Source organism: Lutjanus erythropterus, chromosome 18 (assembly GCF_056507025.1).
Source record: "Lutjanus erythropterus isolate fLutEry1 chromosome 18, fLutEry1.hap2, whole genome shotgun sequence".
NCBI classification, from domain to species: Eukaryota; Metazoa; Chordata; class Actinopteri; order Lutjaniformes; family Lutjanidae; genus Lutjanus; species Lutjanus erythropterus.
The window spans coordinates 6,944,129-6,958,210 of NC_139334.1; the positions used below are offsets into that span (position 1 = coordinate 6,944,129).

At 39.9% G+C, this 14,082-nt stretch overlaps 1 protein-coding gene across 2 annotated transcripts in view; it reads right to left on the minus strand.

Annotated features, from left to right (window-relative positions):
* The window catches only part of prkd3 (protein kinase D3), a 50,255-nt gene that overhangs the window by 6,725 nt on the left and 29,448 nt on the right, over positions 1–14,082 (minus strand). For both annotated transcript variants that reach the window (XM_084742152.1, XM_084742151.1), the window contains exons 4-11: positions 11,228–11,359; positions 9,684–9,841; positions 8,643–8,835; positions 8,486–8,563; positions 7,752–7,938; positions 7,074–7,197; positions 6,768–6,845; positions 1,292–1,568 (exon numbers count right to left, since the gene is read on the minus strand). In XM_084742152.1, coding sequence (XP_084598278.1) covers positions 1,292–1,568; positions 6,768–6,845; positions 7,074–7,197; positions 7,752–7,938; positions 8,486–8,563; positions 8,643–8,835; positions 9,684–9,841; positions 11,228–11,359 — 1,227 coding nt within the window. The remainder of the gene's footprint in view (positions 1–1,291; positions 1,569–6,767; positions 6,846–7,073; positions 7,198–7,751; positions 7,939–8,485; positions 8,564–8,642; positions 8,836–9,683; positions 9,842–11,227; positions 11,360–14,082) is intronic.

The following is a 14,082-nucleotide window of genomic DNA, read 5'->3' on the forward strand; positions in this document are numbered from 1 at the left end:
CATACTAGCCAATAAATACGAATGCCAGAGATAAAAGCAAGTAGAAAACATGATGTTGTGATCATTTAGCTAATAACACACAAAAATTTAATTTTAATCTTGGCAAACAAGCTCTTATTTGGAAATAACCACATAAATTGCACCAATCGTTGCAGATTAGTTAATCTACCCATACTTAATTAATACATGCATAATGGATGAGAACAGTTTCATACAGCTTACTGTCATTTCTGCGGGGTGAAAGTGGTTTTGAAGGAGACATTAAGAGTATCAGTTTCAGGTCTGCAGCTGTTGTGACTCGGTCTCTCGTTTTATAATGTCATGCCCACACTTACAATCACTTACTGCTAATAAACATGACTCTCATGTGGATCTCTGATCCATATAATGAATTTATAACCATAGTAATTCAGAAATTAGCCAACGGACTTAGAAATAGTTCCTGTCTTTGTTGTTAACCTTCTTTGACCTGAGAGAGTAACAGTTCTGTTCTGACTACCGAAACTAGAGTTCTTTTTCTGCACAGTCACTACTGTCACTTCCTTTAGCCTTTAGACACTACCGCAGGGTTTTCTTTGTCTATTGAAAGTTAAGGTTGTCTGTTTAAGTGTTTCTTTGACCGGCTTAGTCAAAGTGGTTCAAAGAGGGCCCTTCTTTCAATTTGGGCACACTGCAAATGTCTCGACACGCACATAATCAATGAGAGCAAGACTTTCAGCTTGTTTCGGCCTTAGTAGTTACCATGGTAGTTTTGTGTTGATTCAGGAAAAACCCTCCAATATTTCAAGTCATCACTGACAGGGGAAACCCAAACTCTCTGTTTGATGCAACGTACAAAGTCAGAAAATGACAACTTTCCTCACTGATGTAAAAATAAAAAGACAAAATCTGTCATCATCACTTATGCATTTTGAAATATGTCTCACTTTCCCATTTCTTCCACAAAATAATGGCTGTCATGCAAGAACCACTGGTACAAACAGATGAAGAAGAGAATTTCTCCAAAGGGAGAGACAAACTGCAAAATAATATTCTATTCATCAGACTGTTCATCATCATGGGTTGCCAGTTTACTGAGAGTTTTTCAAATTTCACTACTTTTACTGACATATTTCTGCACAGACTTCAGTACAGAAGTGGACAACAAAATTATTGAATCCGACTTGGAACAATTGTATGATGAATCCTGACAAAAACAAAAAAGCAACAGCGATTCAGATTAAGAATTTGAAAATATTCTTGCATGAGGCCTAATTTTTTTAGCACAAGAGAGCTGTGATCTTCTACTTACTATGATCTTTGCCTTGGCCGGCAGCACTGGCCACGCTGGGCTGAGGGGTGACAGGCATCAGGGCCTGTCTGATGGCCTTCTCCCAGCCTTGAGCCACCTCCATGCCAACTCCTGAGGCGGCCAGAGCGGGGCTGTGGTAGTGACTGCAATTGTTCTCCCCTACATAGTAGACCATGGTGGCTGTGATGATCTCGAAACAGTGCGGGTTGCTGCCCTGGGCCAGATTACTGTAGTCTCTGCACTGCTCCACCTGGAGGATCTCGGACAGAGGGATTTCCTGTGGGAAGGGGTTAGGGACAGAGATTACAACAAAGAACAAAACCAAACAGAACACTAAATATTATGTTCTACGTTTCTTAAATAAATAAGATCCAGATGTTCTTTTTATCAAGAGTTTTAGTTTAGTTTTTTAGTTTATTTATTTCTCAGTGCAGTGAAAGTTTATAACAATAATCATGATCCTGAAACTTAAAGAAAAAAGAACTTAAGCTCTTTTCTTTACTCTCTCAAATGTTCTTTATGCCACTGAGTGTTGTCTCCAGAGTCCACCAATACACCTCAGGTATTAACAATTTCTTGGCAAAACAAAAAAACTCATCAACAAAACAAAACATTGTAAAGGAGTCCAAGAGCAGATGGGACCAAAAATACACACATGCCCAACTGAATTTCTGAATAACTACCAACATGTACAGCATTTATACATCTTATTACCTTGGGAGGAGATATAAGAAACAAGAGAAAAAAAAGCCTCATTGGATAATTAGAATCAAGCTACTACAAGGAGTTTTTGACTGGTTATGAAACAGTCTCAATTTAATACTGATGCATCTATATGACCTACATAAGCAAGGAGACCATCAGCAAGATTTTGATCTCTGCCATTTAAAAAGAAACAACAAATCAACAAGATATGAAAAAAAAAAACTCGTAGTAGCTTTAAATGAAAAAAAATATTAAATGAAATATTAAATTGTATGAAAAAAATATCCAAAAAAATCTTCATAGACAAAATATGCTGTATAAATACTAATAAATAAATAAAAACATAAATTTAAAACAACAAAACTTCTCTGAGCTGGGCAATGTGGCTTATAAATATCCTCATGTTTTTAGGCTATATCTCAATACACACATTTCCTCTAAAATAACATACAGTTAGGCCTGGGAGATATGGACAAATCAAACGTCACAATATTTTTTATCGAATACATCAATATTGATAAAGTGACAATATTGACATCACTTTACTGTAATGCAGCCTTTAAATTCAGGAAAAGACAAAACTTCTGCCACACCACGATATAAAAATGTCCAAAATCTATGACAACATCTACTCTCATATCACAACACGTGTTAAAAATATCAAGTTATTAATTTTGTAAAAGTTGATGCTTTTCTCAGTTAAATAAATTAAAACAGAAAACAATATTATAGAACACAAAAAATCTTTAAGCTGCTACATGGGTGTAACATACTTCCTAAATAAAACATCATAGAAACAATATTAAGACAGGTAATAAAACTCACACAGTCCAAACGTCTTTACACTCGTTGATACAATCACAGTGTTGATCAGTCCAAGCTCAAACTTTCTCTTCTATTCTTCTCTGTCTTACGAGCACACGCACAGAGGACAGTTGGAGCGCACTTTAAAACCCCTTCCCCTTGAAACTCTCTGTCAATTCAAAGAGTGGAGGGAGGGTCCAAAATTAAAAAACACAGAGAACTTCCAGCCAATGGGGGCTCGCAGAGGCACACGCTGTCCCCTCCGCGTGGCTCACCACAGAGTATCAGATGAAGTGCTTGTGGTTAGCGGGGCCAGATCACGTGAGCGGGGCTCTGCGGCGGCTGAAGTGCTCTGCTTCCCTGATTACAAGGCAGGGCCAGCCAGAGGCCCCATCTGAGCACGAGCCGCTGGCGCTACCGCTAGCCACTGAGACAAAAAGACACGACAACTACCGTTCCTCTGCAGGGTGGTGGTGTATGTGAGTGGGTGGGTGTGTGTTTGACAGGACTCAATCTGGCAGAGACAGAGAGAAGCCCCCTCACCCCATAAAAGGTTCTTCAGAGAAAGCCACAAGTACAGGGGTCTCATCTTCAAACGAGCAGCCGTTATGGCTTCCAAATGGAGAAAATGGCTGCCATGCCTGGCAAGCAAGCCACCGCGCGACCGCCACTAATCAGATTGGAGGTATAAAGAAAAGAGGAGAGGGGAGGACAGTGGCCACACACTGATGAGCAGCAGGCTACAAACTTGGGGGAAATGAAAGGAAAATGCCCAAGACAGACGGTTTCCCGGATACAGAGGGAGCATGTGGAGAATCTGTGGTTTGGGAGGAGAAACCCCCGAAAGAACCTTTTTCTATTATATGTGCAAGGAAATCATCTCACGTTATCTATCATGGATAAAAATCTGCAGCTCTGAAGCAACAGGCACAGGACAAAGACCAAACTCTGAAGCATGAAAAGAAGGCATTTACAGCTAGCCTTCAATTAGCCTCCTGAAGGTCTTAAACGTAGCTTGGAGTGCCAAGTTGATAATAAAGAACCACATAAAGCTGCCAGTAAACACACCCTTAGGAGTCGGTCCCCACTGAGGTTTCCTCTCCGAGGCTTTAGTGGCAGGGGACACAGGGTGTGACAGAGTATTTAGGAGAGAAGGGTGAAGGAATTAAGTCTTTTTCAGGCTTGTTTCACAATCAGCATGAGAGGGAAACAGAGATTAAGAAAAAGAAGTAGGAGCTAAATTACAAAAAACTTCCTAACTTGCAGAGCCTATCCTTGATTTGTATGGTAATATGGGTTAGGACTTGATTTAGAGGAAAAAAAATGATTATTGATGAATAATTCCTTAGTCAATGTTCCTATACAAGCATCCTAACTTCCCAAAAAACCTAAATTAACTCTCCCAACTTAGTAGCTAACTAGCTAAAGCTAGCTAACAGTAGTATTTGCTAATATTAGTTAACGGTATTGTTTGCCAACAGTAGCAGGAGCGTTCGCTAACAGTAGCGTCTGCTAACATTAGCTAACGGTAGAGTTAGCTGTTTTGCCAGTCGTTTTCTATATGCAGGAATCGTTTTTGCACGCTGCTAATCCACCCTGGTGGAGTTGACAAAACTCCATTCACAGTTTTTTCCATTGAGAGACAAGCTTTCTGTAGCAGCGACAACAACATTTACAGATGCTTGGAAATAATAGTCATGGATGGCAAATTACTAGTGGCTGTTGCTGGATAGTCAAAGCTAAATGATTTTACCATTGGTAGTTACCAGGGTTTGAACAGAAAACAGCAGCCTGGAGGCAACATAGTGACATACTAAATTTTAGGTAAATTGTTTTCACTCACTTACACTGTATTAATAACTGGTAACATAGAATACATTGTTTGTATTAAGCTAATGTTAGCTGACTTTCAACATCTGGGCTAGCTGCCTGTAATTTCTCCTCTTTTGGAGGGTTTCAGGCAGCTCTGTTACCTCGTGTCCAGCTCAGTATTTAGAAACAACCTGTCAGCCTCAATCAGAGCCAGAGCCCTCCACCTCTCCATTTTTAGGCAAATATTTAGATAACTAATGATCATCTAACTAGGAAGTTAACTACTTCTAGCTAACCAAAATAAAAGATCTGATACATATCTGAGTTTACTTCACAGCTTCAACAAAAAGGGCAGTGCAATGCACCTCTTAGCCCACTCTCTTTCTTTTATCTCCTGAGTTAGCATTGCTGTAAAGTTCCCAAAAAGAACATCTCTAGATTTCTATACAGATGTGACCAGTACCTCTAACTCATCTGTCTTGAAGTTGAGTGCCTGTCCTTGTTTTTGGTAATTTTTTAGTATGTTTCAATGATTAAAAAAAAAAAAAAACAATGGTTCAGCAAAATAAGAAAAGCAGTGTCAGTCACTAGGTGATAGACAAAGAAGTTGATAAGCAATGACTGATTGAGTATTTAGGATTTTCTAACTTGAGATGACATATGAAGTAAAATAAGATTCCAAAAGTTAGCAAGGATTAACTTCTGTAAAACAAAGTTAGGAAAATTCCTAATTTAATTTATTCCTAAAAGAGTTCGGCAACTCTTCCTATTTTGACTGAAGACTTAAGATAGGAAGTTTCTGTAATGCGACCCAAGGACTATAGATACAGCTGTGTATAAACCACCTGTTTGGCACAAACACACACACACACACACACACATACACACACACACACACACACACACAATACTAGTGAACGTGCTAGTACACACTATCCTACACACCACCCCGGTGCAGCACAACTCTGACCACAGCAGAAGGAGGTGTCAAAGTCTCAAAACACACAAAATAACATGAACAATAAAATGATTACATCCCCCACCCTAGACACAGACACACACACACACACCAACACACATGTGGAAGTCTTTACCTTGCAGGCTGTAGTTCCCTCCCTCAGTCCTCACTGTGTAATTACTGTGCTATTAAGCCCCTGCGGCATTGTAATGACTGAGTACGGCGCTGGCACTGAGCAGGAAGTGTCACACACTCTCCACAACTGATTCTACATGTTGAAATTGCTGCGTTTCACTCAGAGTCACTGCTTGCCTTGAATTGAATTTTGAATCAAAAAAGATTAAAACTTAAATTGAAAACTCAGAATTCAAAGGGAGAGATCAGATTTTATGAAGTGGGGTTGTATGTGGGGGGGGAAAAAATTAGTTTAAGCGCGTGCTTTAATTAAAATATGTTTACCGTTTTACCCTGCTGTCATTCAGCCTTTTCTGATAGGAAGCCACCATTATATAAGAAAAAATATGTCTAATCTGGGGGCATGTCAACGAGCATCTATAGTAGGTAATACACTCACTATTGTTAAGTAGCTCATAAAATCCCACTTCAAATCTGAAATATCCCTTTAACATATTAATATCTGTCTTCTAGAATTCAACAGTTTTCAAGAATAATTATGCCCCAAAATGCAACTGAAAATCCACGTTTTTCAAACCTGTGGCCAAAAAATTGACTCTCTATTAAAAATCCCTTCGAAATGTCCCATTTGATCTGAGGCACACTAGGTAAAGACAGCAACTGCTAGTGATCCTTTCACTTCATGCAGGGAAGAGACCAGGCTGCAGGGTGAAAAACCACAGGGGAAATTTCAGTGGACCGAGCTGACCTCAGCGTAGTTTACAGCTGCAACACGGCAGCCCTCGAGCTGAGTCACACAGCTACCACTGGTTAGATTTTATTTACATATCTCTCACAAGTGTGACAGACAACATTGATATGAAAATGACTCCAGCATTACCACATTTGAATCATAAGAAAGTACATTATAGACAGTATCCACTGCGGACTCAACACTGAATCAACTTGAATTAGGCTGCTCCATTTTCTGACAGTTTAATAAAGGCTACTGTGTGTTTGATGTGGAGGACAAGACATGATTTTCCAAGAACAAGGAGGGACAGATGATAGTTTCATGCTTACTTTGTAGAACTTGGCTCCTGTGTCATTCTGGAAGAGACTCAAGCTCTTGCTGTCCAGCCTCCAGTAATGTCTCTTCCGCTGTTAAAAGGGGAAAAAACGAACAGTTAGTAAAAAGGATGAAACACACATGGCCTCTTGATATTACAGTACTTTAAATGATTTTGTTTCATGAGGAAAATACCTTCTGTGCTGAAATCAACACATGTGAACAGCTTTGGAGAAGGAGTTTTCCCCAGCATACAGGCTAAGCTCAGTCTATTTCAGACTGGGCTCCTTTGTTGGGCTTTTTGGGGTTATCAGTCTTACCAGGTTGTCCCTGCTCGTATAATGAACCATCCAGCCTTCCTTCACCACAGTAGAGCTCCGCCTCTTGGTGTGTTTAATGGACTGGACCACCCGCATCAGAGGGATGTTGGTGCTAGTGGAAGGGCTAGACACACACACAAAAAGATTTACTAGATTAATATGAAAATTTCTTACACTTTTAGAGCTAAACATAAAGAAAAAGTAACAGGTTACATTTAAATTGACCTATAGCCAGCTCAGGAAGTCTTTATATTTGCTTTTTTAACCACCCAGTGTCTGGTAGGTCTTTCCTGACACAAATCCTGCACAGGACGTGATGCATTTAATGTTTGCAGCAGTGGCAGCACTACTAGAAACATAAAACTCATGCTGCTGGTGTAGAATAAACAGAGGAATTGGGCAGTTAGACCTGGTGGTTTAAAACATAACCGCAAAGTCCCCGGTTTGAATCAGCGTGGTGACCTTTGTTTCATGTCTTCCCCTTCTCACTCTTGTTTCCTTTCACTCTTTATTGAGCTGTTTAATAAAGGCGTAATGCAAAAAATACACTGTATATAAGTGCAGAATTGGGTAGCTGGCATGAGTGAGCATCCATCAATGCTGAGGCAACAAAGTGAACAGTGCCACCTACACTTCATTTACAGAAAATATGCAACGGCACGGCACAAATGTTCATACCTAATAGTCTTGATTGGCTCTTCATCCTTCTCTCTGTCCAAGAAGGGAGAATCCATGTCGAACATCCTCTCGTCTGGAGTGGAGGGTTCCTCGGGGTCATCCAGTCCTCTGCCACCATCCATATCACTACTGTCCACCTCCATAGTATCTATGGTAGTGTCGGAGTCTGGGCCGGGGCTTGCTGGCTCTACAAATGCACAGTTATTATGCAAATATTTAGATTAACCTACATAACCAGACACAGGTGTGTCCAGTGTTTCTATTTCGTTGTTGTTTTCTGTTTACTTGTTTTCTATATCTGATGTGTTTATTTTATTTTTGTTGAATATGTTAAGTACTTGAGATATTATGCTTCTGTTCCTTAGATTGGGAAAATTATGACTACATGTTTCATTCTTCATTTGTAAATGTAGAATCCAAAATTACATCAGGGCACTGGAACAGTAAACTTTCACTGGCATTTTTACTAATTATAAATAACTACAAAAACATAAAACACAAATAGAGTAATCTGAATTTGAAAAAGGATTAAATACATCTAAAATGCTATCTGTAAAACTAAAACGATAATAATGACCAATACTATTGGTCAGCCAATTTATCTGTCTGGCTCTAATTTTTATTGTCTATATTTGCATGTTTAAAATATATCCAAAACTAAATAAAAACACTGAATATATATGCAAATATCAGAGATCTACTACTGCCACTTTAAAATTGAATGTAGAAGTTACCTCCATTGAAGTCCACCTCCCCCAAACAGTCTCTAGGTACCTTTGAAGCACATCGTTTATGGCAGTTGAATCTGCAATCTGGCGGATGACATTTAAAAAAAAATCACCAAAATGCTCTAAAATGAACATCAAACCGACTCCTCAGATGTAGTCCTACCTTTACACTGCATGCCCTGGCGAAAGAGACCCTTCAGCAGACGCTTGCAGTACTGGCAGATCGTGGGACGAGTGTAGGTGTGAATGGCAAAGGTGTGAGGCACCTTAACCCGTCCCAGCACCATCTTCTCCATCCAGATAGGCCTGCCGCTCCAGGACAGGATCCGCTTCCCTGCCTCCTGATGGGACCTCTGCTGCTCCAAGACGGAATGATGGAGAAAAAAAAGACATGGAGGGACGTTAGGAAGAATTAAAAACCATATGCAGGAAGGAAGTGAAGGGAATAATAGAGCCTCAAAGGGAGTTTTTGAGTGATAGGCAAAGACAGAGTGAGTAATGACATGGCAGCAGAAGAAGAGAAAGAAATCAGAGGAGAAAGGAAAAAGAAATCTGTCATACTGAGTTAGCATGACTTTGCATAGTTAACACAATCCCAGTGGTCAAAACGTGGTGATTAGATTTGTCATGTTTTACCACATATGAGCATTTAGCTCTGACTTTATGTGAATGCATCAAGTCATGTGGAAGCTACTGACAGAAATGGGAAGGAAGCTTTCTCTATCGCCAACAAGTGAGATACATAAACTCGGACTTCAGTGGACTTTAATGTCATTAGCATAATTACATTTCCCGATGACCTTTTGTGGGGACACAGACAAGAGGGGAATATTCCAGCACGCGCTTATGCAAAAACTGTTTCATAAGACCTCGTTGACGATCTCTCCACAGAGCTCTGTGCAGCTCAATTCAATTTTCTGCATCAGTGGTATTCTACAACAGGGCCCGGGAGGTTCGCCCATGGAAAAGAGCCAAATTTGATAAGTTTAGACACGTTTAACGGTTGAGACAAAGCTTGTGAGTGGCATGCCGATTGACTGCCTCACATTCTTGGCCAGTTCACCTGGCTTCCAGTGTGATTTAGGATGATGTCTAAACTCCAGCCAGCTCATTAGATCAGACATCAGCAGATACTCCAACTTTCCACAGTGCTCATTGCATAGTTTTGGGTTTCTTCGTTTCTACCATTCCAATCAGGACTCACCTCATCCAGGACAACCACAGCATTTTCAGCAGGTGCTGGTCTGGGGACAGAGAGGGAGGGTCCAGGCAGTGAGACATTGGATAATCTCCTTTTCCTGACACCAGTACAGTTATTCGGGATCTTAAAGGCGCATCGCTTATGGTAGTTTAGCCCACATCCTTAAAACAAGAAAAAAACAAATGACATGAGTCACAAAAACAAAGGTACAACCCAAATTCTAAAAAAGATGGGACGCTGTGTAAACATAAATAAAATCAGAATGCAGTAATTTGCAAATCCTTTTGCACTTGTATTCAATTGAACACAGTACAAGCACAAAATATTTAATGTTCAAACTTTTTTGTAAATGTACACACATTTCAAAAAAGGTGGGACAGGGGCAACAAAAAAACACCTGTTTGGAACATTTAACAGGTAAACAGGTTAACTGGTAACAGCTGATAGTATCATGATCGAGTATTAAAGGGGCATCCCCAAAAAGTTCAGTCGTCCCCAAGCAAGAATGGGGACGAGGTTCACCACTTTGTGAAAAACTGCATGGGCAAATGGGACACAATTTCAAGGAATTTAGGAATTTTAGATGATTCAGAGCCTCTGCACATAAGGGGCAAGGCCAAAAACCAGCGCTGAAGGCCTGTGACCTTTGACTCCGACTTCTCTTCTGAGATGAATTGACGCAAAGCTGATATTTCAGATTGTTTGTAGTTACCCATGGCTTCATATTTAACTTGCACAACTTTAAAGGCACCATTAATGCTGAAAGGCACATACAGGTTATGGAGCAACATATACTGCCATCCAAACAAAGTCTTTTTCAGGGATGTTCCTGCTTATTTTGAGAAAGACAGGTTAGACTGAAAAGGATTGGCAAATCATTCAATTCAGTCTTTATTTACATTTTACACAGCGTGGATAAACTGAGTTCACTTGGGTTTACCTCCCACTCCCCCCGGGGTGAACATATTTTTATTTCACAAACCAGCTACCCGAAGGCCCCACTGATGAACAGGCTTAAAAAGGAGAATTTATGACTATGAATGTTTCACTGGCAAATAAATCAACTACTTAAACGTAATTCATAGTCAGAGAGGACTTCAAATGTAGCCTAATGACATGAAAATGAAAGAGTACAATTCAAATCTGATCCAACAAGGACAGAAAATGAAAGGCGAGCCAACGTGCCATAATTCCATTGGGATCTGAATGTCAAGCATTTCACTGGCTGCAGTGCCCAGACCAAGTCTTTCTTGTTTGCTTCCACCAAATATATATATAAAGCACAGTCTTGGCACATTCCTGCAAAACTGTACAGCTCCCTAATTTTGTATGGTGTACATATTTTCATGATATTTTTCTATATTTAATTGTCAGTTTCTATTTCCTATTTGTGCTTTTTAACTTGCGGTAATGCTTTCATCCTTCTTTATATTTTTATACCTCCCGTTTATGTTCATTGTTTTGTACCAAATCACCGAGGCAAATCTCAAGCAAACACTTGGCAGAATTCCATAGTGTTCAACAATGTGTTTTCGTGTGTGTCTCACCTTCACATTTGAGCCCCTGCCGAACGAGACCCCACAGCATCTCCCCACAGTAGTCGCAAAAGGTGGGGGCCTTGTAGGAATGGACATAGAGGGCATGGGGTCGAATCTGGAAGTCTTCAACTGTGGCCTGAGCTAGAAACGATACACAGGTGGTGGTATAACTAAAAATGGTGAAAGTAAAACAAATCTGGAAAATAGTTTGTATTTTAAAAAAGTAAGAATTTGAAGAAAAAAAATGATGAGAAAAAAATGACAAATGAATAAAAAAAGACAAGAAGAGAGCAGCCATTTATCACATGTATCTGGAAACTGCTTCAGTCAGTTTTTTAAATATAAAACCAATATAGGTTACAATACACAGTCTCACTATATGTGTATATGTAAATGAGAAAAAGTAATCTGATAGAACCAGAACAAATAATCACGCAGGTGCTATATCTACACTGCTGCAGTAGAGGGCGCCACATCTGCAAAGACACAATTTCATCATTCCATGTATCAAAGTGATAGGGCACACCCATGAGACACCAGAGAAATGCAGAATGATCCTGTTATATCAGTCCATCTTTGTTTTTGTGAACATTATATCAAAACCAACAGGGCTGTGTGATACTCTCTTCCTGTTTCTCTCTTATTTCTCCTTCATGTCTCTGTTGTTTTGAACCAAACAGACACACTGAGCTCATTGTTGGAAGCAGGACCTGGTTAATCAGACTGTGAATCATAAAAGATCCAAAGATGAGTAAGATATGGAGGTGACTGCTGCCAAACCTGAAGGCTCTCGCCTCTCAGAGCCTGCGTTAGTGAAATGTTTTTCGTTGTTCCTGTGCAATCATTTATGTCTGCGCCGAAACGAGGGAATAGTTAATCTTTACACATGGATTAAGCAGCAAAACCTGTGTGGTGACGATGGTGATGTCATGCTGTGTGTGCTAGTTAGTTTCCTGTGAGGTGATTCAATCAAACACATTTTCTCTTGGACATCTGAGGACATTCTCAGCTGTTGTAACTGTGATGAGATGCAGACTTGAACAACAAAAAAAAAAAAACATTTCCTTTGTAAGAAACGTGCACATGCTTCAGATAAAGAACAGAGAAAACATCCCTCAAAGCAAGAAAAAAAAAAACATTAGATGACAGATAAATCCTCACAGGCAATAAAAAGCAAGTCACACTCAATCAATCTTATCTTTTCATTTGACAAAAGAATTCAACATTTCCACAGGCAGGACAGGTCAAGGAAAGATTTTAATGTCAGCCCAAATAAAGAACCAAACTTAAAGGAATAGTTTGGATTATTTAATCTAGGGTTGTATACTTATCCAGACTCAGGGTATTACCTACAGTAGATACATCACACCCTCAGTTTATACGAGGAGTACCAGTGCAGAACCTTAGCAAAGTGCTGCTCCTGACAGGGTCATTTAAACCACTTAAAAAAAGGTAAGACTGAAAAAAATAACTCTTTAGTTTTAGTTTACACTATATTTGGAATATTTCAATCGCTTTACTTTGCCTTCAGACAGTTGCAAACAGGAAACCACTGTTATATAAGACAAATATTGCTCTCTCCAAACTAACCGAACTCCATAGATAAAATCAGTAATTTTTTTATTACCTCACATAACACAGGAGTTGCTGGTCTACCGCTGTCTCAATCACTTTGCTTTTGTTATTGTGTAACTTCAGTGTTTTAAAACGGTAGTGTGGATTCATCAAAGTCACAGAATATTGCAAACAAATTGACAAATCAAGGCAGCGGTAGACCAGCAACTCTGGAGTTAAGTTCATTTGGAGAGAGCGAGATTTGCACTGAAAATGGTGGTTTCTCATCAGAAAAGGCTGTCTGAAGGACAAGTAAGGCATTGTAACTATCCTAAATATAGCATATACTTAAATTGATACTGAATGTTTTTTCGGTTGACCTTTTTTTTAAGTGGCTAAAATATCTTTTGTTGCTGACCCTGTCCACAGTTGTTCATTGCTTAGCTTCCGTGATGGTGCTGCTCTCTGCTTCTTCTAATTGGAGCCGTGCTGACCGCCATCTACTGTAGGTAATACAAAGACTATGGATAAGAACCTCATAAAACCCCATCTAATAATCTGAACTATCCCCTTAATTCTGTTTTTCTTGATTTTAAGTCACGTCCTGATGCCACTGCATTGGAATTCTCTGAGTTATTCATATTTACACACACCATTGGTACATGCAGGCCGCATTATTATTTTTTTTTTTTCATTTCAGAGAAAGACGATGGCTGGTGAGTTGATTTTCACAGTTTGGGTTTGATTTGAAAGAGAAGAAAGAACTCAAGCAGGTCACATGTCATGGGGCGAACACAGCTCCCTGGCACAGTCACATGAAAGCCAGCATTCATGAGCTTTTTCACACACGTCTGCAAAACAACCGGCCGCTTCTTAGCCGTTGCACTGTTATATAATGCTCGTCATGCTAATTAGCATCAAACAACAGCAAACATAAGCTCGACGCGTTGTTTTTCACAACACTTCTCACGAGCGAAGAATCTCATCTGAATGCACTATCTGTTTGCTTTGAGTTTCCATTTTGGGGGCCACAAGTTTCCATCTGACAAAAACAAGCTCATCATCTTTATGACAAACAGAAGATATTGTAAAATATCAATTTCGCACTGGCAGGAGTAGTGAATAAGCAGCTTGTGAAAGTGGGTGGGAACTGAAGGGAGTGAAACACAGAACAAAGGGACAATCGGTCAGGCCAAAACCTCAAGCCTCAAGGGCCAAGATGGCCTGTGCAGTGTCCGCTTGCATCCAGGGCCGCCCCGCACATCAGAGCGTGTTTACACTCCGCGGGTCTACTACAATCACTTACTGCA